Below are 27080 nucleotides of genomic sequence, written 5' to 3'. Positions count from 1 at the left end.
AAACCGTTACTGTCACTTTAAATTTTAAACTGAACACACTTTATTACTGCAATTGCGAAAAAATATGAAGGAATTGCTCAAAATTCACCAAAATTTCACCACAGTGTCTTAAAGCCTTAAAAGTATTGCACACCAAATTTGGAAGCTTTAACCCTTAAAATAACGGAACCGGAGCCGTTCTTAACTTTAACCCCTTTACAGTCCCTGGTATCTGCTTTGCTGAGACCCAACCAAGCCCAAAGGGGAATACGATACCAAATGACGCCTTCAGAAAGTCTTTTCTAAGTATCAGAGCTCCTCTCACATGCGACTGCATGTCATGCCTCTCAAAAACAAGTGCGCAACACCGGCGCGAAAATGAGGCTCTGCCTATGATTTGGGAAAGCCCCAGAGAATAAGGTGTCTAAAACAGTGCCTGCCGATATTATTATATCAAAATACCCAGAATAAATGATTCCTCAAGGCTAAATATGTGTTAATAATGAATCGATTTAGCCCAGAAAAAGTCTACAGTCTTAATAAGCCCTTGTGAAGCCCTTATTTACGATCTTAATAAACATGGCTTACCGGATCCCATAGGGAAAATGACAGCTTCCAGCATTACATCGTCTTGTTAGAATGTGTCATACCTCAAGCAGCAAGAGACTGCTCACTGTTCCCCCAACTGAAGTTAATTGCTCTCAACAGTCCTGTGTGGAACAGCCATGGATTTTAGTGACGGTTGCTAAAATCATTTTCCTCATACAAACAGAAATCTTCATCTCTTTTCTGTTTCTGAGTAAATAGTACATACCAGCACTATTTCAAAATAACAAACTCTTGATTGAATAATAAAAACTACAGTTAAACACTAAAAAACTCTAAGCCATCTCCGTGGAGATGTTGCCTGTACAACGGCAAAGAGAATGACTGGGGTAGGCGGAGCCTAGGAGGGATCATGTGACCAGCTTTGCTGGGCTCTTTGCCATTTCCTGTTGGGGAAGAGAATATCCCACAAGTAAGGATGACGCCGTGGACCGGACACACCTATGTTGGAGAAAATTGTATTAACAATTTATCCCAAAATAGATAAAATGGGAGTAAAGACACTAATGTAAATAATAGTTAGAATTAATTGTTAAATGGCCTTTTGTTTCAAATACTTGTTGCATGTGCTTTTTTTCATTCTTAATTCACGTTTTTATAGCATATTTGTGTTTGTTGAAAAAAAAGGGGACACACTGAGCATCTGCAACTCTTGTCTCTAGTATAGCCTGGATGGTGACAGTTCTATGTGTTATTGCACATGGTTTCAAGTAGCTTGCGATAAACACAACTCTTAAAGGGACATTAAACACTTTGAGATGGTAATATAAAATGATAAACTGTATATAATAAAACAACTCTGCAATATACTTTCATTATTTATTTTGTCCTCTTTGCCTGTAATTCCATTATGAAATTGTGAGCTTTTCAGTTCCTGTTAGAAATGAAAGTGCAGAACTCTGTTAAATCCAGCACAACCATTGGCTGCACACTCTAGTGACCTATTTATAACTGTCTCTAATTGGTCACAGCAGAGAAGGTAACACAAGTTACAACATGGCAGCTCCCAGTGTTTTATAGACACTAAAACTGTACACTTATTTTATCACTTTTTAAAAAACTAATGAAACTTTAAAAAATACATCTACATGTTAGTCATGGACTAATCTTTTCTTTGAATGCATCATTCTATCTAGCATGTATTTAGTGTTTAATGTCCCTGTAAAGGACAGCTATCATAGCACAAGGATTATAGGAGTAGTTTTTCATATGACTTATAAAGTATCTTGCTCTGTTCTCCACCTCTCTACCTACATAACATCAACGATCATGTGGTTATAAATCATCATGCAATGCTGGGAATACATAGATGTTTCTATAAACACTGATTAACTGAATAGCTATTTGTTCATGATGTTGATATATATTTTAAATAACATTTTTACGTATTCAAACCTGTTCAAGGCTTTGGATCTTCTCCTGCAGAGATCCAATCTGAGTTTGGTAGTCTTCATTTTGTTTCTGAAAGTGCTTCAGCTGAATCTCCTGCTCCTCTAGCTGTTGCTGATAAGTAAATATCTGCTGCTTGGAGTGCAGGAGGTCAGTAGCTGTACTAGTATGGCTGGTGCTTCTTAACGATTCACTGGCCTGCAGCTGCAGAAAACACACATTTGTACAGGGAAGAAAGAAAAAAAGATCATGGACAAAAACAAAGTGACATGGAAGTCAAAAAAGTCTAATAAGTATTTAAAAGTGCAATTAGTATATAACAAAGTTACACAGAAAATATGAAAGTGGACATATTATAAAGGAAACAAATAAGGTTGTCAATCTTCCAAAAGCAAAGTCCTGAGCGAACACTGCAGGTGACCCAATCAACAGCGGCTGTCGTGCAGCTGGGTTGTGTTACTGCCGTTTGCTGATTGGGCCATCAGCCATTTCCGGGACCAGCGGTTCTTTGCATCTCCCAAGTAGTACTTTAACTATGTATTCAATGCTCTGCTGGGGTTAAAACTGTAGACTTGCAGGATTGCAAGTGCTTAAATTACATACTCAAATTACATAATGCATTACAGTGTGCATTTTTGCAATATAATGTCCCTTTAATAAAGGTAATTAAAGAAAAACTGTTACGGGAATGATAGACGTCTTTCCCCCTTACAAGCAGTATAAAAAGGAAATAACTTTATAACACATTGTTTGCATTACAAATCGCTTAAAGGGACATTAAAAGACAATTTACTTCAGTCTCTTGGTACCCATTGTTGAAAAACATCTAGATATGCTTAGAAGCCGCAATGCACTACTGGAAGCTAAATGGTAATTGGTGTCTATGCACATATGCTTCCTGTCACTGACTAACCAGATGTGTTCAGCTGGGTTGCATTAATGAACTTCTTCTCTGGAACACACTTTAACTATACGTTTAACCCTTTTCTAGTGGTTAAATATATCTTATTTTTGCAAACAATGGTGTAATAATAAATCACCTAACACATTATGGCATTTTCTTTTTACAAATTTTATTTTCCTTTTAACAAAAAAATAAACTTCCATTTCTTCTGCAAAATCTAAATCAATATGCCTGAGAACATACGTGTTGAAACTGGATCTTCAATTTCTGGCTTTGTTCAGTGAGCTCAAGAAATTCTCTCATTATTTCATCCTTCTCTTTCCTGGCAAGTTGGAGGTTTGTTGTAAGTTGTGTAATGATGTCATCTCTTTGTTTTATTGCCGATTCAAACTCTTGAAGCTGCAGAATAAAAACAATATAGATAGACAATCAACAAAGGTATAAAAAATAAAGGGTTTGCAGTGTTTAAAGGGACAATGTAATGCACAAATGATATGTTCTAATTCATTACAGCATGTCATTTTAGCAAACTAAAGGGGTTAAACACACAATTAAAATCCTGCTTGGGAGCCACAGAGAACTGCTGGTACAGAGCAGATATGGGCAGTGAGCCTATCATCAGTGGAAAATAACATGTCCCTGCCAATCACAGGCCATGTCTGCTGAGAAACAGCTATGGCTCCTAAACTGACTTTTAACTATGTGTTTAACTTCATTGTTAGGGATAAACACATGGACTTGCATGGTCAGTAGTGCTAAAATGGCATGCTCTAACTATTTCAATCATGCGAATTGTGCACTACAATGTTCCATTAATACTTAAATTGCTATTCTGGGTGCATACTGATAACTTAGAATGAACTATATTAAGTTAGCACTATAAAAGTTAAGACATTTTGATAGGCATGTGTGACAAGCTGGATCATAATCAGTCATGCACTTATGTTAATTCCAATGTAATGTATTGCCCTTAAATAAAGATAACATTTATTTTATGGAGTACATTGGCAAGTTAAGTTTTTTTTCTGAAAGTCATTTATGACAAACTGATATTTATGTGTATATGATATTTAGTTTACCAAATATGGACTTACTATACTATTACGGATATATATATATATATATATATATATATATATATATATATATATATATACCCGATACTGATGATAACTGATATTTAAAGTTATTACATTTCAGATTTTAATACATACCTAAACACAAAATAATGACATACAACTTATATCTGCTTATATCATTTTTGTAGTACAGATAACACAAATATTTATTTAGTAATGAGAAGTTTTCTATTTTCTTGTGTGACTGATTTATTCCTTAACTGTATATATATATTAATGAGTTAAAAAACAATATGCAGGTATATTTAAGTTAGTATAAAACATTTCTTAATTATTGTTGTAAAACATTAATAATAAAACATATGTCGGTGTCTGGGAGGTCATTCAAGTTCACCCATCAATAAAAGTGAGGATTTATGGATTTACAACTCAGAATTATTTGGGCGTGGGAAAGTTTGCATTGTACATACTAATGTTACCAATAATGTTAATAGGGTCACACACACACACACAGGACAAGTGTTAGTCTAAACACAGATGGTTACCCCATAAACAGAGGAAAATTAATTATATTTAAAAATTTCTCTGAAATATCTTTTTTTTTTTTTTTTTTATGAAACTGTGTTTATTGTCTTTGAAATGCTTGCATACGTGTATGTGTAATAAATCCCCATATAGAGATGTTAGAAGTTATACGCCTATCCTATAGCAAACTCGAGGGGTTTACATTTTTCTACATGCTCCAGTTCTAATATATGAGTGATTACCAATTTTTTTTATTTACCCCATTGTGCAACACTCATTTTATCTATCCTTGAATCTTATTTTTTCCAAATTATTATCTAGCCCTGACATGGGATTTAAAGGGACAGTCAAGTCCAAAAAAAACTTTCCAATTTTACTTTTATCACCAATTTTGCTTTGTTCTCTTGGTATTCTTAGTTGAAAGCTAAAACTAGGAGGTTCATATGCTAATTTCTTAGACCTTGAAGGCAGCCTCTAATCTGAAAGTATTTTGCCAGTTTTTCACCACTAGAGGGCATTAGTTAATCTGTTAAATATAGATAACATTGAGCTCATGCACGTGCATTTACCGAAGAGTGAGCACTGATTGGCTAAAGTGCAAGTCTGTCAAATAAACTGAAACAAGGGGGCAGTTTGCAGAGGCTTAGATACAAGGTAATTACAGAGGTAAAACGTATATTATTATTATAACTGTGTTTGTTATGCAAAACTGGGGAATGGGTAATAAGGGGATTATCTATTTTTTTAAACAACAAAAATTCTGGTGTTGACTGTCCCTTTAATGAACTTCTGGACTCTACCTAGTTTTTTATTATTCCTATAATCATAATTATTTCATGTTGTTACTAAAACATTGAAAAATGAAACACACACACACATATATATATATAATACCATAATAAACTTACTAAAAAAGTAACTGTAAACAATTTACAATCTCCTCTATAATTTGAATTTGTATGTATATATATATTTTTATATATATATATATATATATATATATATATATATATATATATATATATATATATATATATTTCTCTTGCTAGATGTATAAAGTCCACGGATTCATCCATACTTGTGGGATATTCTCCTTCCTAACAAGAAGTGGCAAAGAAAGCACCCACAGCAGAGCTGTCTATATAGCTCCTCCCTTAGCTCCACCCCTCCAGTCATTCTCTTTGCCTGCTTAACTGCTAGGAAGGGTAAAGTGAGTGTGGTGACAAAAATGCTAGTTTTTTTATTTTCTCAAGCAAAAGTTTGTTATTTTAAATGGTACCGGTGTGTACTATTCACTCTCTGGCAGAAAAGGGATGAAGATTTCTGCAAGGAGGATGATGATCTTAGCACTTTGTAACTAAGATCCACTGTTGTTCTCACAAGGGCTGAAGAGTACAGGAAAACTTCAGTTGGGGGAACGGTTTGCATGCTAAGCTGCATTGAGGTATGTTCAGTCTATTTTTTTCTAAACAGACTGTGATATTTCTAGAAAAGGCTGGCAATGTCCCCATGAGGGAAGGGTAAGCTGTATTCAGATACTTAGTAGGAATCCCAGCTTGCATAAAGGGCTCATTGGTTACTGGTGACACTGTTAGAAAAAAATAACAAAAAAAACTAGGGATGCACCAAAATTTCGGCCGCAGAAAGTTTCGGCCGAAAATGGCATTTTTGGCTATTTCGGTTTTCGTTTTTTTAGCCTGTAATTTTCGGTAAAATTATTGTGTAGCATGTTTCAAATTTGATGCTAGCCTAGAGCTGCTGTTTAAGTTTATTACTTGACTTACTGTTCTGCATATAATGAGTTTTCTAGGACTATACTTTATTTGGATAATTAGTAAAAAAAAAACCTGTTAAATATGATTCTGTTACATAGAACTAAATGAAGAATAATACAGTATATTGATATTTATAATTGTTTTAAGTAGGGATGCACCAAAATTTTGGTCGCAGAAACATTTTGCCCGAAAATGGCATTATTGTTTGCCTGGTTTTTTTTTTTTTTTCTTGGTAAAATTATTGTGTAGCATATTATTGTTTTAAGATATTTTTGTCCAATTTTAGTATGTTACTTTCAATAAAAGTGTGGGATTTTTTTTATTGGCTCTAATTATGCAAAAAAAAAAATAACTAAAAAAAAAAAATAATTTGAAAAAATACATTTTCGGTATCAGTTTCGGTTTTCGGCCAAGTGCATCCCGGATTTTCGGATTCGGTTTCGGTCCAGAATTTCCATTTCGGTGCATCACTAAAAAAACATTTTGTTATTGCAAACATAACGTTTTTTGAAGGACTTTAAGGGGTCATTGTGGCTCATTTAAGGGTTATCAACACACATGGCTAGTTTGGAAACACTCTGGTGTGTTTCTTTTAGGCCCCATAACATCGAGTGAGGTGGGAGGGGCCTATTTTCACGCCTCAGTTGTGCAGTTTCTTTTACTCAGAGACATCCAGCTGCTTCTCCAGAGGGTCCTACTGTTGTTTGAGGGCTTAAAGAAGTTTTTTTCCCCACAAATCTTTCCTAAAGGGCAGGTAAGGCGCCACAGCAGGGCTGTGGCAAGGTGCTGAACGTGTTTTTACCGGTTTTTGACGTTTTGTCAATCCGGTTTCTACATTAAGGGGTTAATCGTTTATTTGTCTAGCTGTGCAATCTTACTAAAGCTTCATGATGCTACTGTAAAAATTTAGTAAAGTTTACTGCTTTTTTACACTGTTTTGCAGAGTTTGTGCATCTTTTTTTCTCTTAAAGGCACAGTACAGTTTTTTTCTAAGTATTATTTGCTTTGATTAAAGTGTTTTCCAAGCCTGCTTGTTTCATTACTAGCCTGTTTAACATGTCTGACATCAAGGAAAATCCTTGTTCAATGTGTTTAGAAGCCATTGTGGAACCCCCTCTTAGAATGTGTCCCACTTGCACTGATATGTCTATAAATTGTAAAGAGCATATTTTAGCACTTAAAAATATAGCTATAGATGATTCTCAGACAGAAGGAAATGAGGGTTTGCCATCTAGCTCTCCCCAAGTGTCACAACCAGTAACGCCTGCACAAGTGACGCCATGTACCTCTAGTGCGTCAAATTAATTTACTTTACAAGACATGGCCACAGTTATAAATACAACCCTCACAGAGGTTTTATCTAAACTGCCTGGTTTAAAAGGAAAGCGCGACAGCTCTGGATTAAGAACAAATGCTGAGCCGTCTGACGCTTTAGTAGCCGTATCCGATATACCCTCACAATCTTTGGAAGTAGGGGTAAGGGATTTGTTATCTGAGGGAGAAATTTCTGATTCAGGAAAGACGCTCCCTCAGACAGATTCTGATATGACGGCCTTTAAATTTAAGCTTGAACACCTCTGCTTGTTGCTCAGGGAGGTATTAGCGACTGATTGTGACCTTATAGTGGTCCCAGAGAAATTGTGTAAATGGGACAAATACTTAGAGGTTCCCGTTTACACTGATGTTTTTCCAGTCCCTAAGAGGATTGTGAATATTGTTACTAAGGAGTGGGATAGACCAGGTATACCGTTCACTCCCCCTCCTGTTTTTAAGAAAATGTTTCCCATATCTGACACCATGCGGGACTCGTGGCAGATGGTTTCTAAGGTGGAGGGAGTAATTTCTACTCTCGCTAAGCGTACAACTATACCTATAGAAGACAGTTGTGCTTTCAAAGATCCTATGGATAAAATATTAGAGGGTCTCCTAAAGAAAATTTTTGTTCATCAAGATTTTCTTCTCCAACCTATTGCGTGCATTGTTCCTGTAACTACTGCAGCTGCTTTCTGGTTCGAGGCTCTAGAAGAGGCTCTTCAGATGGAGACTCCATTAGAGGATATTATGGATAGAATTAAGGCCCTTAAGTTGGCCAATTCTTTCATTACAGATGCCGCTTTTCAACTGACTATATTAGCGGCAAAGAACTCAGGTTTTGCCATTTTAGCACGCAGGGCGTTATGGCTTAAGTCCTGGTCTGCTGATGTGTCATCAAAATCTAAACTTTTGAACATCCCTTTCAAAGGAAAGACCCTATTCAGGCCTGAACTGAAAGAGATTATTTCAGACATCACTGGAGGGAAAGGCCATGCCCTCCCTCAGGATAAAACAAACAAAATGAGGACCAAACAGAATAATTTTCTTTCCTTTAGGAACTTCAAGGGTGGTCCCGCTTCAGCTGCCCCTGCTGCAAAGCAAGAGGGGAATTTTGCCAATCCAAGCCAGTCTGGAGACCTAACCAGGCTTACAACAAAGGTAAACAGGCCAAGAAGCCTGCAGCTGCTTCAAAGACAGCATGAAGGGGTAGACCCCGATCCGGTACCGGATCTAGTAGGGGGCAGACTCTCTCTCTTCGCTCAGGCTTGGGCAAGAGATGTTCACGATTCCTGGGCTTTAGAAATTGTGTCCCAGGGATATCTTCTGGACTTCAAAGACTCCCCCCCCCCCCCCCCCCCAGGGGAAATTTCACATTTCTCAACTGTCTGCAAACCAGACAAAGAGAGAGGCGTTCTTACGCTGTGTAGAAGATCTACATACCATGGGAGTGATCCGCCCAGTTCCAAAGGCGGAACAAGGGCTAGGGTTTTACTCAAACCTGTTTGTGGTTCCCAAAAAAGAGGGAACTTTCAGACCAATCTTGGATCTCAAGATTCTAAACAAGTTCCTCAGAGTACCATCATTCAAGATGGAGACTATTCGGGCTATTCTACCTCTGATCCAGGAGGGTCAATATATGACTACCGTGGACTTAAAGGATGCATATTTGCACATCCCTATTCACAGAGATCATCATCAGTTCCTCAGATTCGCCTTTCTGGACAGGCATTACCAGTTTGTGGCCCTTCCCTTTGGGTTGGCCACGGCTCCCAGAATTTTCACAAAGGTGCTAGGGTCCCTGTTGGCGGTTCTAAGACCGCAGGGCATAGCAGTAGCGCCTTATCTAGACAACATTTTAATTTAGGCATCGACATTCCAACTAACCAAGTCCCACACGGACATCGTGTTGGCTTTTCTGAGATCTCACGGGTGGAAGGTGAACATAAAAAAAGAGTTCTCTCTTTCCTCTCACAAGAGTTTCCTTCCTATGGACTCTGATAGATTCGGTAGAAATGAAAATATTTCTGATGGAGGTCAGAAAATCAAAACTCTTAACCACTTGCCGAGCTCTTCATTCCATTCCTCGGCCATCAGTGGCTCAGTGTATGGAGGTAATCGGACTCATGGTAGCGGCAATGGACATAGTTCCTTTTGCCCGCCTACACCTCAGACCACTGCAACTATGCATGCTCAAAAAGTGGAATGGGTATTATGCAGATTTGTCTCCTCTAATACATCTGGATCAGGAGACCAGAGATTCTCTTCTCTGGTGGTTGTCTCAGGACCACCTGTCTCAGGGAATGTGTTTCCGCAGGCCAGAGTGGCTTATAGTAACAACAGATGCCAGCCTGTTGGGCTGGGGTGCAGTCTGGAACTCCCTGAAAGCACAGGGCTTATGGTCTCAGGAGGAAACTCTCCTCCTGATAAACATTCTAGAACTGAGAGCGATATTCAATGCGCTTCAGGCGTGGCCTCAGCTAGCTGCGGCCAAATTCATCAGATTTCAGTCGGACAACATCACGACTGTAGCTTATATCAATCATCAAGGAGGAACACTGAGTTCTCTAGCGATGATGGAGGTAACCAAAATAATCTGATGGGCAGAGACTCACTCTTGCCATCTTTCAGCAATCCATATCCCAGGGGTAGAGAACTGGGAGGCGGATTTCCTAAGTCGCCAGACTTTTCATCCGGGGGAGTGGGAGCTCCATCCGGAAGTATTTGCCCAGCTGACTCAGCTATGGGGCACACCAGAATTGGATCTGATGGCGTCCCGTCAGAACGCCAAACTTCCTTGTTACGGGTCCAGGTCCCGGGATCCCCAGGCAGTACTGATAGATGCTCTAGCAGTGCCCTGGTCCTTCAACCTGGCCTATGTATTTCCACCTTTTCCTCTCCTTCCACGTCTGGTTGCCAGAATCAAGCAGGAGAGAGCTTCAGTGATTTTGATAGCACCTGCGTGGCCACGAAGGACTTGGTATGCAGACCTGGTGGACATGTCATCTGTTCCACCGTGGACTCTGCCGCTGAGGCAGGACCTTCTAATCCAAGGTCCATTCAAGCATCCAAATCTAATTTCTCTGCGTCTGACTGCTTGGAGATTTAACGCCTGATTTTATCAAAGCGTGGTTTCTCTGAGTCGGCCATTGATACCCTGATTCAGGCTAGAAAGCCTGTCACCAGGAAAATTTATCATAAGATATGGCGAAAATATCTTTATTGGTGTGAATCCAAGGGTTACTCATGGAGTAAGATTAGGATTCCTAGGATATTGTCTTTTCTCCAAGACGGATTGGAGAAGGGATTATCAGCTAGTTCCTTAAAGGGACAGATATCTGCTTTGTCTATTATTTTACACAAACGTCTGGCTGATGTTCCAGACGTTCAGGCGTTTAGTCAGACTTTAGTTAGAATCAAGCCTGTGTTTAAACCTGTTGCTGCGCCATGGAGTTTGAATTTAGTTCTTAAAGTTCTTCAAGGGGTTCCATTTGAACCCATGCATTCCATAGATATTAAGCTTCTATCTTGGAAAGTTCTGTTTCTTGTTGCTATCTCTTCAGCTCGAAGAGTGTCTGAACTATCTGCATTACAATGTGACTCACCTTATCTTGTGTTCCATGCAGATAAGGTGGTTTTGCGTACTAAGCCTGGGTTCCTACCTAAGGTTGTTACTAGCAGGAATATCAATCAGGAAATTGTTGTTCCTTCTCTGTGTCCTAATCCTTCTTCCAAGAAGGAACGTATGTTGCACAATCTTGATGTGGTTCGTGCTTTAAAGTTTTACTTACAAGCAACTAAAGATTTTCGTCAAACATCTTCATTGTTTGTTGTCTATTCTGGTAAGTGTAGAGGTCAAAAGGCTACGGCTACCTCTCTTTCTTTTTGGCTGAAAAGCATCATCCGTTTGGCTTATGAGACTGCTGGCCAGCAGCCTCCTGAAAGGATTACTGCTCATTCTACTAGAGCAGTGGCTTCCACATAGGCTTTTAAAAATGAGGCTTCTGTTGAACAGATCTGTAAGGCGGCGACTTGGTCTTTGCTTCATACTTTTTCCAAATTTTACCAATTTAATACTTTTGCTTCTTCGGAGGCTATTTTTGGGAGAAAGGTTCTACAAGCAGTGGTGCCTTCCGTTTAAGGTACCTGTCTTGTCCCTCCCTTCATCCGTGTCCTAAAGCTTTGGTATTGGTATCCCACAAGTATGGATGAATCCGTGGACTTGATACATCTAGCAAGAGAAAATAGAATTTATGCTTACCTGATAAATTTCTTTCTCTTGCGATGTATCGAGTCCACGGCCCGCCCTGTCCGTTTAAGACAGGTAGTATATTTTTATTTTAAAAACTTCAGTCACCTCTGCACCCTATAGTTTCTCCTTTTTCTTCCTAGCCTTCGGTCAAATGATTGGAGGGGTGGAGCTAAGGGAGGAGCTATATAGACAGCTCTGCTGTGGGTGCTCTCTTTGCCACTTCCTGTTAGGAAGGAGAATATCCCACAAGTATGGATGAATCCGTGGACTCGATACATCCCAAGAGAAAGAAATTTATCAGGTAAGTATAAATTCTGTTTTTTATTTTTTAATTATGAGTAGAAAAGCAAAAAATATGGTATTCATAAAATACTTCATAGTTTCCCTTGATAATATGTAACATCATTACTTCAATTATTATGCTAAAGGATACTGTCTCTTTTGCACCATCTTGAAAGTTCAACTTGAGTGATGCTGTGCCTACTTCTGAGAAACATTTTTCTATTTCCTTTCAAATATGTCTTTTACTGCAAGTTTATTGTATATTCTTCTTATGACATTCTGAGCATGAAGCTTTCAAGGACAAGGGGTGCATAATTACTTTTTAAACTGTTTTATTCACCCATGAAACATGCTACAAGCCTGACATTGTATTTGATCAATTTTATAAGCAGGAACATAAATATTCAGGGCATAGTAGAAAGGGCATTTCTATTACAGACTAGGCACGACTGCAAAACTAAACAAAGTTACACTAAACTATACAATCTACTCACAAATAACAGCTGTACAACTGCATTAGCTCACCATAAAGTTGGCTGCCATTTGAGAAGAAAGGCGGCACACTGTCTTTCTGATGTACAACTTGACATGAGAGTGAAATGTAATCAAAACAAACAAAATATATTAATATTGGCTACTCTAATAAAATGCTGCAGCGAACTGTTCATTTCAACAAGCTAAAAGATTTTTATCATAAAAAAAAAAAAAATCAGTCCCTCAAGTCGAAAGCTTATATCAACTTCATAAAAGTTGAATTATTTATACTTTTCTTTATGTTCAGTGTAAAAACTATTTTTAAGGGGGAAAAAATGGGAGGGAAATCAAAAGAAATACAAAAAAGTAAAGGTTTAAAAAGGGGGGGGGGGATTAGAATTTTTTTTAAAAAACTGGATTGTAAGAAGTTTCCATTTTGTCACTTTACAGATTAAAATGTTTTTGTAATTTCGTTTGTTCCTGCGGGGTCAGTTCAATTTCTATTTATTTTGAGATGGATAAACTGGGATGTAGCTTTGTTCCAGTCTGAAGCATTTATGCATCTATATTTTTTTTAATATTTTTAGATAGATAATGCAACTATTGTGTGTGTGACAAACCATCCCACAGCCTGTGTTAGAAATCTCAAACTTATCATTCATGCCTGCTTAAAAGGCTGCATGCTGGTTCTAGATTTGAGGGCTATAATTTAGTTTGCTCAGTCAAATGAGACTTCTACAACTGAGTGTTTTAGCACAGATAGAAAGCATCAAGATCTAGCTAGAAAAATATCAAGAGCTTCCTTAAACTCTATCTGAATATTCTCACCATATACACCAAATCATCTGGAATCAGCTCTTGGATAATGTTAAACAGTCTCTTCAGAAGCCTACTCGTTTGGTAAAGGTTTTTGAACAAATGTCTATTCTTTTGGTGTCCCATTTGATTTAACACTACATTTAGATTAAATCTGACAACATGATGATGCTGGCTTATATCGGCTTAAAACCTTGCTGTCTAGTGCTTGGTTACTGAATCTGTAGTTATGGATTGGTTATTTAATTTTTTAGTGTGGATGAATTTTTGTTTCTGACAGGGTGATATTCCACATTCCAAAATACTGTAAACCTATAACTACAAGGGTTTAAAACCATTTATGGGACATTTTGGTAAGGAAGACATTTGTGTTGAGTATCCCAATGTGTTCTGAAAATGTTGCAATGTATTCAAAATGGCATACCTTTTGAGCTTGTGTATCATATATCAGATATTTCAGTGAATTTTTAGGGGAAAACAACATTTATGCTTAACCGATAATTTCTTTTATGATGGTGGGAGTCAATGAGTCATCATATGTGGGAATTCCCCTCCTAACCACTAGGACGACAAAAATACCCCAACACAACAGAGAATTAAATGCCTCCCACTTCCCATAAATCCTCAGTTATATGGCGAAGTAGATGGAGGGGGAAGAAAAGCAGGGAAAATAAAGTGGGGCGAGAGACGTGCAAAACAAATACTGCACCTGAACAAAAGGAAGAGCTTGTGGAAACTCTTTCATGAAAGAAAATTAAAATAAATTAATTTATAACATAAGCAAAAATGTTGTTTTCTTTTATTAGATGGTGAGAGTCTACAAGTCATCACATGTGAAAATCAATACCCAAGCAGTGAAGTCCATGAGATCACCATGAAATGGGCAGTACAAACAGTGAAGGTAGGCACATTAGTGATCAGGCTCTGCAGCCTGAAGAGCATTCCTACCAAAATCAGCCTATAAAAAAGCATACACATCAGTGATAAAACTTTGATAAAGTGTGCAAAGAAGACAATGTAGCTGTGATCAATAAAAGCCTCACTACGAAATGCCCAAGCAGTGAACTGCTCTAGAAGAATGAGCAGTAATGCGCTCAGGGGGATTCTTCCTTACAATCAAATATGTCTTACGAATTAAAGTTTTCAGCTAAAGTAACAGCTGTAGCTTTCTGTCACTTGTGATGCACAGAAAAATTAACAAAAAAAGAGAAGAAAAAAAGTCTGAAATCCGTTGTGACTTCTACATAATATCTGAGAGCGCTCACAACATCCAGATTGTAAAGAAGTCGCTCCTTAGCATTCTTAGGAGCTGAATGGTTCCAAATTTCCTGATTAATAGTATCCATAGATACCATCTTTGGAAGAAAGGTTTACAAAGCAGATCTGAATGCCCAGAAACCCTTCTGGTTGAAGAAATAACCAGAAGAAAAAGAATGTTACAGGACAAAATATGTAGGTCTAAATCATTCATTGGCTCAAAATGAGGAGTTGGAAGAAAATTTAAAAGAGATTAAGATTGCAAAGGATGAGAAACCATTCAAATAACAAACTAGTTTAATTCTGATCAGCCTGAACAAATATCTGAAATCTGGAATTTTATCAATTTCTTATGGAACAATAAGAATTCCAACTGTAACCTTCCGAGTGCACCAAGTGAAATAATTTTTCCAGACTTCATGATAAATATATGCCTGGTTACAGGTTTCCTAGCCTCAATCCAGTTATCAATAACCCTGTCAGAAAAAACACTAAGCATACAATCGCCTTGACAGTTTTGAGATCCTGATAAAACAAAAAAACAAAAAAAACAAGATCACTTCTTAGAGGAAGCCTCCAAGACAGGCATTAGGACATTTGAATCAGATCCCCAAACCAAATCCGGACGAGGCCACACCGGACCAATCAGAATTAATCTGGCTTGTTTGATCGATTCTGGCTATCACTTTGGATAGAAAAACAAAAAGGAGGAAAGATGTATACCAGGTTAAATGACCAGGGAACCACTAGGGTATCTATCAGACTCGCCCAAGAGTCCTGACACCTGGCAACTCTCCTCCTAAACAGTCCAGACTGCCTGCACTCTCCGAGACTCCCAAACTACACCCTACCTTAACAGGTTTGCATTTGTGGAAATTACTTATAATGGCTGAAGAAATGAAGCCCTCTGAATTAAGGAATAGTGGTGAGTCTGTCACTGTCCTAAGCTTTCCAAAAGAGACTCAATCTGCCCCCACACTGAACTAGCATGGGAGCAGCACCTTCATGCAGACTTGGAGACTGGGGTAGATTCTTGGTCTGTTTATTTTTAGACCAAGAAGGACTGGACTTCCGAGAAGATTTGGAGTAATCAGAACTCTGAGCAGATGATGAAGCTTTCTGATTCTTAGATTGCCAAAATAAATAAAAACATCCTTCGAATCTAAGCTCACTCTTAGATTTTTTTTTTTGTAATCTTGGGGCAGAAAAGCTCCTCTATACCCAGTGACTGTAGCAATAATAGCATCCAGTCCTGGCCCAAACAGAGAATTACCCTGAAAGAGAAGAGAAAGTTATCTGCGTTTAGAAACCATATTGGGGACCAAGACATAAGATATAAAGCTTGTCTTCCAAAAACGGCTGAAGCAGTATTTGTAGAATTAATTAAAATAATTTCCACTACTGCATCACAAATAAAACTATTTGCTTTTCTCATGAGATTTGTACAATCCTGAAGATCATTCAAAGCAGTTTCCCAAAAAACAAGTTCTGAAAGATTGTCACATAAAACAGCAGTAGCAGCACCTACACATGTAAGACTGACAGCAAATGAAAAGCCTGTAAGCTGAAAGGATTGTCTATGAAAACCCTAACGGCTAGATTTAGAGTTTTATCGGTAAGGACCCGCGTAGCTAACGCTGGCTTTTTTCTGGCCGCACCATAAAAATAACTCTGGTATTGAGAGTCCACAGAAAGGCTGCGTTAGGCTCCAAAAAAGCAGCGTAGAACATATTTAACGCAACTTCAACTCTCGATACCAGAGTTGCTTACGCAAGCGGCCAGCCTCAAAAACGTGCTCGTGCACGATTCCCCCATAGGAAACAATGGGGCTGTTTGAGCTGAAAAAAAACCTAACACCTGCAAAAAAGCCGCGTTCAGCTCCTAACGCAGCCCCATTGTTTGCTATGGGGAAACACTTCCTACGTCTGCACCTAACACTCTAACATGTACCCCGAGTCTAAACACCCCTAACCTTACACTTATTAACCCCTAATCTGCCGCCCCCGCTATCGCTGACCCCTGCATATTATTATTAACCCCTAATCTGCCGCTCCGTAAACCGCCGCTACTTACATTATCCCTATGTACCCCTAATCTGCTGCCCCTAACACCGCCGACACCTATATTATATTTATTAACCCCTAATCTGCCCCCCACAACGTCGCCTCCACCTGCCTACACTTATTAACCCCTAATCTGCCGACCAGACCTGAGCGCTACTATAATAAAGTTATTAACCCCTAATCCGCCTCACTAACCCTATAATAAATAGTATTAACCCCTAATCTGCCCTTGTTAACATCGCCGACACCTAACTTCAATTATTAACCCCTAATCTGACGACTGGAGCTCACCGCTATTCTAATAAATGTATTAACCCCTAAAGCTAAGTCTAACCCTAACACTAACACCCCCCTAAGTTAAATATAATTTACATCTAACAAAATTAATTATCTCTTATTAAATAAATTATTCCTATTTAAAGCTAAATACTTACCTGTAAAATAAACCCTAATATAGCTACACTATAAATTATAATTATATTATAGCTATTTTAGGATTATTTATTTTACAGGTAACTTTGTAATTATTTTAACCAGGTACAATAGCTATTAAATAGTTAGTAACTATTTAATAGTTACCTAGTTAAAATAATAACAAAATTACCTGTAAAATAAATCCTAACCTAAGTTACAATTAAACCTAACACTACACTATCATTAAATTAATTAAATAAAATATCTACAATTACCTACAATTAAACCTAACACTACACTATCAATACATTAATTAAATACAATATCTACAAATAACTACAATGAAATAAACTAAAGTACAAAAAATAAAAAAGAACTAAGTTACAAAAAATAAAAAAAATAGCCAATAAAATGCGAGCTCAATTTGATTGGCTGATTGGATCAGCCAATCGGATTGATCTTGATTCTGATTGGCTGATTCCATCAGCCAATCAGAATATTCCTACCTTAATTCCGATTGGCTGATAGAATCCTATCAGCCAATCGGAATTCGAGGGACGCCATCTTGGATGACGTCCCTTAAAGGAACCGTCATTCTTCAGTTGGACGTCGCCGGATGAAGATGGGTCCGCGGTGGAGGTCTTCAGGATGGAGCCGGTCCTCATCGGATGAAGATAGAAGATGCCGCTTGGAAGATGATGGTTGCCGGTCCGGATCTACTCTTCTTCCCTGATAGGATGAAGACTTTGGAGCCTCTTCTGGACCTCTTCAGCCGCCGGATGATGGATCGCCAGCCCCCGCTTGGGTTGGATGAAGATTTTGGAGCCAGGACGGATCGGTGAACCTGGTATGGTGAAGACAAGGTAGGATGATCTTCAGGGGCTTAGTGTTAGGTTTATTTAAGGGGGGTTTGGGTTAGATTAGGGGTATGTGGGTGGTCGGTTGTAATGTTGGGGGGGGGGTATTGTATGTTTTTTTTTACAGGCAAAAGAGCTGAACTTCTTGGGGCATGCCTCGCAAAGGGCCCTGTTCAGGGCTGGTAAGGTAAAAGAGCTTTGAACTTTAGTAATTTAGAATAGGGTAGGGCATTTTTTTATTTTGGGGGGCTTTGTTATTTTATTAGGGGCTTAGAGTAGGTGTAATTAGTTTAACATTGTTGTAATATTTTCTTATGTTTGTAAATATTTTTTTATTTTTTGTAACTTAGTTCTTTTTTATTTTTTGTACTTTAGTTAGTTTATTTCATTGTAGTTATTTGTAGGTATTGTATTTAATTTATTTATTGATAGTGTAGTGTTAGGTTTAATTGTAGGTAATTGTAGGTATTTTATTTAATTAATTTATTGATAGTGTAGTGTTAGGTTTAATTGTAACTTAGGTTAGGATTTATTTTACAGGTAAATTTGTAATTATTTTAACTATTTTAGCTATTAAATAGTTCTTAACTATTTAATAGCTATTGTACCTGGTTAAAATAAATACAAAGTTACCTGTAAAATAAATATTAATCCTAAAATAGCTATAATATAATTATAATTTATGTTGTAGCTATATTAGGATTTATTTTACAGGTAAGTATTTAGCTTTAAATAGGAATAATTTATTTAATAAGAGTTAATTAATTTCGTTAGATTAAAATTATATTTAATTTAGGGGGGTGTTAGTGTTAGGGTTAGACTTAGCTTTAGGGGTTAATACATTTATTAGAATAGCGGCGAGATTCGGTCGGCAGATTAGGGGTTAATAATTGCAGTTAGGTGTCGGCGATGTTAGGGAGGGCAGGTTAGGGGTTAATAAATATAATATAGGGGTCAGCGGTGTTAGGGGCAGCAGATTAGGGGTACATAGCTATAATGTAGCTGGCGGCTCTTTGCGGTCGGCAGATTAGGGGTTAATTATTGTAGGTAGGTGGTGGCGACGTTGTGGGGGGCAGGTTAGGGGTTAATAAATATAATATAGGGGTCGGCGATGTTAGGGCAGCAGATTAGGGGTACATAGCTATAATGTAGCTGGCGGCGGCGTGCGGACTGCAGATTAGGGGTTAATAAGTGTAGGTAGCTGGCGGCGACGTTGTGGGGGGCAGATTAGGGGTTAATAAATATAATATAGGGGTCGGCGGTGTTAGGAGCAGCAGATTAGGGGTACATAAGTATAACGTAGGTGGCGGTCGGCAGATTAGGGGTTAAAAAAAATTAATCGAGTGGCGGCGATGTGGGGGGACCTCGATTTAGGGGTACATAGGTAGTTTATGGGTGTTAGTGTACTTTAGAGTACAGTAGTTAAGAGCTTTATGAACTGGCGTTAGCCCAGAAAGCTCTTAACTACTGACTTTTTTCTGCGGCTGGAGTTTTGTCGTTAGAATTCTAACGCTCACTTCAGACACGACTCTAAATACCGGAGTTAGAAAAATCCCATTGAAAAGATAGGATACGCAATTTACGTAAGGGGATCTGCGGTATGGAAAAGTCGCGGCTGAAAAGTGAGCGTTAGACCCTTTTTTTAATGACTCCAAATACCGGAGGTAGCCTAAAACCAGCGTTAGGAGCCTCTAACGCTGGTTTTCACGGCTACCGCCAAACTCCAAATCTAGGCCTAAGTTTTCTATCCAAAGGATCCTTAAAGGGACAGTATACACTCATTTTCATATAACTGCATGTAATAGACACTACTATAAAGAATAATATGCACAGATACTGATATAAAAATCCAGTATAAAACTGTTTAAAAACTTACTTAGAAGCTGTCAGTTTGGCTCTGTTGAAAAGGTAGCTGGAAAGCCCACTGCAAGTGGCAAATAAGACACTCCCCCCCCTCCCCCTTCTTTTGCATATGAAAAGACCCTTTACACAAACAGGAGCAAGCTGGAGTAGGTAGTCGAGCGTATTCACATAAAACTTTGGGGCTTGGTTAGGAGTCTGAAAATCAGAGCAATGTTATTTAAAAATAAGCAAAACTATACATTAATTTAAAAAAAAAACTTTATGGGCTATATAAATAGATTATCTACAAAACATTTATGCAAAGAAAAAATGAGTGTATAATGTCCCTTTAACAGAAGAACTATCCTCCAATGGAATAATAGTACACCTGGCAAGAGTGGAAATAGCTGCATCCACCTTAAGAATAGTTTCTTAACTCTTTGTATAGAAAAAAAACATAATTTATGTAAGAACTTACCTGATAAATTCATTTCTTTCATATTAGCAAGAGTCCATGAGCTAGTGACGTATGGGATATACATTCCTACCAGGAGGGGCAAAGTTTCCCAAACCTCAAAATGCCTACAAATACACCCCTCACCACACCCACAAATCAGTTTAACGAATAGCCAAGAAGTGGGGTGATAAGAAAAAAGTGCGAAAGCATAAAAAATAAGGAATTGGAATAATTGTGCTTTATACAAAAAAATCATAACCACCACAAAAAGGGTGGGCCTCATGGACTCTTGCTAATATGAAAGAAATGAATTTATCAGGTAAGTTCTTACATAAATTATGTTTTCTTTCATGTAATTAGCAAGAGTCCATGAGCTAGTGACGTATGGGATAGCAGATACCCAAGATGTGGAACTCCACACAAGAGTCACTAGAGGGGGAGGGATAAAATAAAGAGAGCCAATTCCTGCTGAAAAAATAATCCACAACCCAAAACAAAAAGTTTTAATCTTATAAAGAAAAAAAACGAAATCAGAAGCAGAAGAATCAAACTGAAACCGCTGCCTGAAGTACTTTTCTACCAAAAACAGCTTCAGAAGAAGAAAACACATCAAAATGGTAGAATTTAGTAAAAGTATGCAAAGAAGACCAAGTTGCTGCTTTGCAAATCTGATCAACCGAAGCTTCATTCCTAAACGCCCAGGAAGTAGAAACTGACCTAGTAGAATGAGCTGTAATCCTTTGAGGCGGAGTTTTACCCGACTCGACATAAGCATGATGAATTAAAGATTTCAACCAAGATGCCAAAGAAATGGCAGAGGCCTTCTGACGTTTCCTAGAACCGGAAAAGATAACAAATAGACTAGAAGTCTTTCGGAAAGTCTTAGTAGCTTCAACATAATATTTCAAAGCTCTAACTACATCCAAAGAATGCAATGATTTCTCCTTAGAATTCTTAGGATTAGGACATAATGAAGGAACCACAATATCTCTACTAATGTTGTTGGAATTCACAACCTTAGGTAAAAATTCAAAAGAAGTTCGCAACACCGCCTTATCCTGGTGAAAAATCAGAAAAGGAGACTCACAAGAAAGAGCAGATAATTCAGAAACTCTTCTGGCAGAAGAGATGGCCAAAAGGAACAAAACTTTCCAAGAAAGTAATTTAATGTCCAATGAATGCATAGGTTCAAACGGAGGAACTTGAAGAGCCCCCAGAACCAAATTCAAACTCCAAGGAGGAGAAATTGACTTAATAACAGGTTTTATGGGGGGCGTGTCTGACCAACGACCAAGATGGCTGCTGTTTAAGATTTGTCTGCTTATAGAGGCTGAATATTCTGCTGAGTATCTCTCTCAAACCGTCTAAATCCTATCCCTCTCAGGGGATCTGTGTCTGGCAATACCTACAGAACGGATTAATGCGACTTCTGAACACTAACAGACATCAGCAGACCAGAATAGAGAAGGTGCGCAGCAGAGGCCTTGTAGCGGCCTGTGCCTCTCTCTACCCCTCCAATATTCTGACTAGTCAGTTTAATCAGCCAAATGTGCTGACCCACAAACTCCCTTACGCGACAAAAGCTATTTGGGATACTAAGCTACAAACTTTTTATTCATGGTAAACACTAACATGGTGTCAAAGATCGACTCGATTTTGGAGGAGCTGCGTGTAAATGTGGATGAGCACCTCCACAGTTTCAGCAACGACCTTAAGCTCATGTTAACCTCGATGTTAACACATCATGCAATCAGCAACATAGGCACCCCCTCGGATGTGACAGCTGTACTGCGGAAAGATGACCCTGTTGTTTACTCTACGCCGCCGCCATTTATTTCTGAGATGCCCTCCGAGATACACCTCCTGGTGAGGGAGACCGGGTGTGGGGAGCGGCTGTGGTGTTTGGAGAGTGCGGAGCAGTCTAAGACCATGAGAGAGTCAACTAAGGAGAACTTATTTGTTTGTGAACAAGCTGGAAGGCGTCCAGCAACGGAGATCGATGGAGCTACAGTTAAATATCCAGCTGCCGCCCCGGTCACTAACGTGAGGCATCTCCAAATACCAGGGCAACAGTGGATCCCAACAGAAATAGAAATAGCAGCCAGTGCTGAAGAGAATGTCGTGCTCCCAAGCTTTGAAACAACTTGCCTATCACTGCACATTAATTATATCTGCGAGAGGAGAGCGACAGAGGGGAAACTGACACCTCTCGAGATAAAGCCCACATACCACAAGAACAGCGCTCCTGCAGAGACCTGGACTGCGGAGCTGAGGCTCTCGGCTGCACATAGCGATCTCCTGGTTAAAAGAGTGAGTAACAGAGATCAAGTGTCAGACTGGGACGCTGCTTGGGGAATGCTTTGTCAACCCTTAGCTTATGTTGACGCACTTTGCTTATGCCGACTTTTTGACCCTGGGGGGTCCTAAGGGTAGAATAGTCCGTTTCGCCCAGGGGAGACCATGCAGGTCTGTGGAGGAGCTGAGGAAGTCATTCATTTTCTATATGACCTATATTAAAGGAGCCATCATTGTTTTGGGCATACTCTGGCCCTTAGCCTTTAACATATAGGAAGAATAGTGTTCTTGTAGTTTGCTATACTTACTCCAATATATAGGTTTTATTTAACATAATATCCCCTGGTTTTTGGTTTATAGGGCCATCAGCTCCTATAATATTTCTATGCCGTCTGTATCTCCCCTCACCCTTTCCCGCTCTACATTTGTAAGCGGGTCATATCCATTTCCCCTTATCCGTCTGTGTCCAGTGGTGACAACATTCCTGAGGGGAGATGCTGCAGAAACACTACATGAGTCTTCTTACCATAGTGATCCAATGGTGGTAGGTTTCCATACCAATCCGGTCTTAAACTTATACTTTTCTGTTTTTGATCTCAGCCTCACCCCCTTTGATTTTATTCTCGTTCCTCTCCCCCCCCCCATGACACCACTGAGCCTAATTCATAGGCAAAGGAAAATGAGTCCTATAGAAACATTTATTCTCTTTTTACATGACAACCACCCAATTCATTCATCATCATTCTTTCCCTTTAGTGATTTTACTAATACTGTGATATTAAATGTACGCAGATGCATGTTTAATTGCCCCTTTTTAGATAATGAGGAGATGTTGATGAATGTTCTACACTTGTTTTCAGGTGAGCGATATGTTATTCATGCTGGTTAACAATTATTTAATGACGATTGTTGATATATCTACCTAGTGTTATAGACTATACCAAGCCCTAAAGTGGCTATAGACCCAATTTATCTACCTCCGACAAGTCTTTATATTATATAATGGTCCAAGAGTGGCCCACTATTTTCAGAGGAGGTAAATATCTGTATAAAAATTAGGATATTGTTGTTTTTGCCCATTACATTCTGAATGTATATCTACTCGACTATTCACTGTTTCTTATTGTGAATGATATTCCAAAGTTTGTAATACTCAAATATTGGCATTCCTTCATACGTTGTATATGTTTATAATATCCTTAATAAAAAAAAAAATAATTTAATTTAATAACAGGTTTTATATGAACCAAAGCTTGTACAAAACAATGAATATCAGGAAGATTAGCGATCTTTCTGTGAAAAAGAACATAAAGAGCAGAGATTTGTCCTTTCAAGGAACTTGCAGACAAACCTTTATCCAAACCATCCTGAAGAAACTGAAAAATTCTCGGAATTCTAAAAGAATGCCATGAAAAATGATGAGAAAGACACCAAGAAATATAAGTCTTCCAGACTCTATAATATATCTCCCTAGATACAGATTTACGAGCCTGTAACATAGTATTAATCACAGAGTCAGAGAAACCTCTTTGACTAAGAATCAAGCGTTCAATCTCGATACCTTTAAATTTAAGGATTTGAGATCCTGATGGAAAAAAGGACCTTGCGACAGAAGGTCTGGTCTTAACGGAAGAGTCCACGGTTGGCAAGAAGCCATCCGAAAAAGATCCGCATACCAAAACCTGTGAGGCCATGCTGGAGCTACCAGCAGAACAAACGAGCATTCCTTCAGAATCTTGGAGATCACTCTTGGAAGAAGAATTAGAGGCGGAAAGATATAGGCAGGATGATACTTCCAAGGAAGTGACAATGCATCCACTACTTCCGCTTGAGGATCCCTGGATCTGGACAGATACCTGGGAAGTTTCTTGTTTAGATGAGAGGCCATCAGATCTATTTCTGGAAATCCCCACATTTGAACAATCTGAAGAAATACCTCTGGGTGAAGAGACCATTCGCCCGGATGCAACGTTTGGCGACTGAGATAATCCGCTTCCCAATTGTCTATACCTGGGATATGAACCGCAGAAACTAGACAGGAGCTGGATTCCGCCCAAAACAGAATTCGAGATACTTCTTTCATAGCTAGAGGACTGTGAGTCCCTCCTTGATGATTGATGTATGCCACAGTTGTGACATTGTCTGTCTGAAAACAAATGAACGATTCTCTCTTTAGAAGAGGCCAAGACTGAAGAGCTCTGAAAATTGCACGGAGTTCCAAAATATTGATCGGTAATCTCACCTCCTGAGATTCCCAAACCCCTTGTGCCGTCAGAGACCCCCACACAGCTCCCCAACCTGTAAGACTAAACAATGGTGATCTGTCCACCACGTCAGAGAGTGTCGTACAATCGGTTTTAAAGATATTAATTGAGATATCTTTGTGTAATCCCTGCACCATTGGTTCAGCATACAGAGCTGAAGAGGTCGCATGTGAAAACGAGCAAAGGGGATCGCGTCCGATGCAGCAGTCATAAGACCTAGAATTTCCATGCATAAGGCTACCGAAGGGAATGATTGTGACTGAAGGTTTCGACAAGCTGATATCAATTTTAGACGTCTCTTGTCTGTCAAAGATAGAGTCATGGACACTGAATCTATCTGGAAACCCAAAAAGGTTACCCTTGTCTGAGGAATCAATGACCTTTTTAGTAAATTGATCCTCCAACCATGATCTTGAAGAAACAACACAAGTCGATTCGTATGAGATTCTGCTAAATGTGAAGACTGAGCAAGTACCAAGATATCGTCCAAATAAGGAAATACCACAATACCCTGTTCTCTGATTACAGACAGAAGGGCACCGAGAACCTTTGTAAAAATTCTTGGAGCTGTTGCTAGGCCAAACGGCAGAGCCACAAACTGGTAATGCTTGTCTAGGAACGAGAATCTCAGAAACTGATAGTGATCTGGATGAATCGGAATATGCAGATATGCATCCTGTAAATCTATTGTAGACATATAATGCCCTTGCTGAACAAAAGGCACAAAAGGCAGGATAGTCCTTACAGTTACCATTTTGAATGTTGGTATCCTTACATAACGATTCAATATTTTTAGATCCAGAACTGGTCTGAAGGAATTCTCCTTCTTTGGTACAATGAAGAGATTTGAATAAAACCCCAGCCCCTGTTCCAGAACTGGAACTGGCATAATTACTCCAGCCAACTCTAGATCTGAAACACATTTCAGAAATGCTTGAGCCTTCGCTGGATTTACTGGGACACGGGAAAGAAAAAATCTCTTTGCAGGAGGTCTTATCTTGAAACCAATTCTGTACCCTTCTGAAACAATGTTCTGAATCCAAAGATTGTGAACGGAATTGATCCAAATTTCTTTGAAAAAACGTAATCTGCCCCCTACCAGCTGAGCTGGAATGAGGGCCGCACCTTCATGTGGACTTAGGAGCTGGCTTTGATTTTCTAAAAGGCTTGGATTTATTCCAGACTGGAGATGGTTTGCAAACTGATACCGCTCCTGAGGATGAAGGATCAGGCTTTTGTTCCTTGTTGTGACGAAAGGAACGAAAACGATTATTAGACCTAAATTTACCTTTAGATTTTTTTATCCTGTGGTAAAAAAGTTCCTTTCCCTCCAGTAACAGTTGAGATAATAGAATCCAACTGAGAACCAAATAATGTATTACCCTGGAAAGAAAGGGAAAGCAGAGTAGACTTAGAAGACATATCAGCATTCCAAGTTTTAAGCCATAAAGCTCTTCTAGCTAAAATAGCTAGAGACATATACCTGACATCAACTCTAATGATATCAAAGATGGCATCACAAATAAAATTATTAGCATGTTGAAGAAGAAAAATAATGCTATGAGAATTATGATCTGTTACTTGTTGCGCTAAAGCTTCCAACCAAAAAGTTGAAGCTGCAGCAACATCCGCCAAAGATATAGCAGGTCTAAGAAGATTACCTGAACACAAATAAGCTTTTCTTAGAAAGGATTCATTTTTCCTATCTAAAGGATCCTTAAAGGAAGTACCATCTGCCGTAGGAATAGTAGTACGCTTAGCAAGAGTAGAGACAGCCCCATCAACCTTAGGGATTTTGTCCCAAAATTCTAATCTGTCAGATGGCACAGGATATAATTGCTTAAAACGTTTAGAAGGAGTAAATGAATTACCCAAATTATTCCATTCCCTGGAAATTACTTCAGAAATGGCACCAGGTACAGGAAAAACTTCTGGAATAACTACAGGAGATTTAAAAACCTTATCTAAACGTTTAGATTTAGTATCAAGAGGACCAGAATCCTCAATTTCTAATGCAATTAGGACTTCTTTAAGTAAAGAACGAATAAATTCCATTTTAAATAAATATGAAGATTTATCAGCATCAACCTCTGAGACAGAATCCTCTGAACCAGAAGAACCATTATCAGAATCAGAATGATGATGTTCATTTAAAAATTCATCTGAACAATGAGAAGTTTTAAAAGACTGATTATGTTTACTAGAAGGAGGAATAACAGACATATCCTTCTTAATGGAT

The 27080-nt window shown here is 38.6% G+C and overlaps 1 protein-coding gene across 1 annotated transcript in view; it reads right to left on the bottom strand.

The window, feature by feature from the left end:
* Nucleotides 1-27080, bottom strand: part of AKAP9 (A-kinase anchoring protein 9) — an 894005-nt gene that overhangs the window by 610836 nt on the left and 256089 nt on the right. Inside the window, exons 6-7 of the mRNA XM_053715709.1 lie at nt 3122-3277; nt 1981-2178 (exon numbers count right to left, since the gene is read on the bottom strand). Of these exons, the coding sequence (XP_053571684.1) occupies nt 1981-2178; nt 3122-3277 (354 nt within the window). The remainder of the gene's footprint in view (nt 1-1980; nt 2179-3121; nt 3278-27080) is intronic.

This window comes from Bombina bombina, chromosome 5 (assembly GCF_027579735.1).
Source record: "Bombina bombina isolate aBomBom1 chromosome 5, aBomBom1.pri, whole genome shotgun sequence".
NCBI classification, from domain to species: Eukaryota; Metazoa; Chordata; class Amphibia; order Anura; family Bombinatoridae; genus Bombina; species Bombina bombina.
Note: the sequence above shows the minus strand (reverse complement) of the source record. Positions and strands in the feature narration are given on the sequence as shown.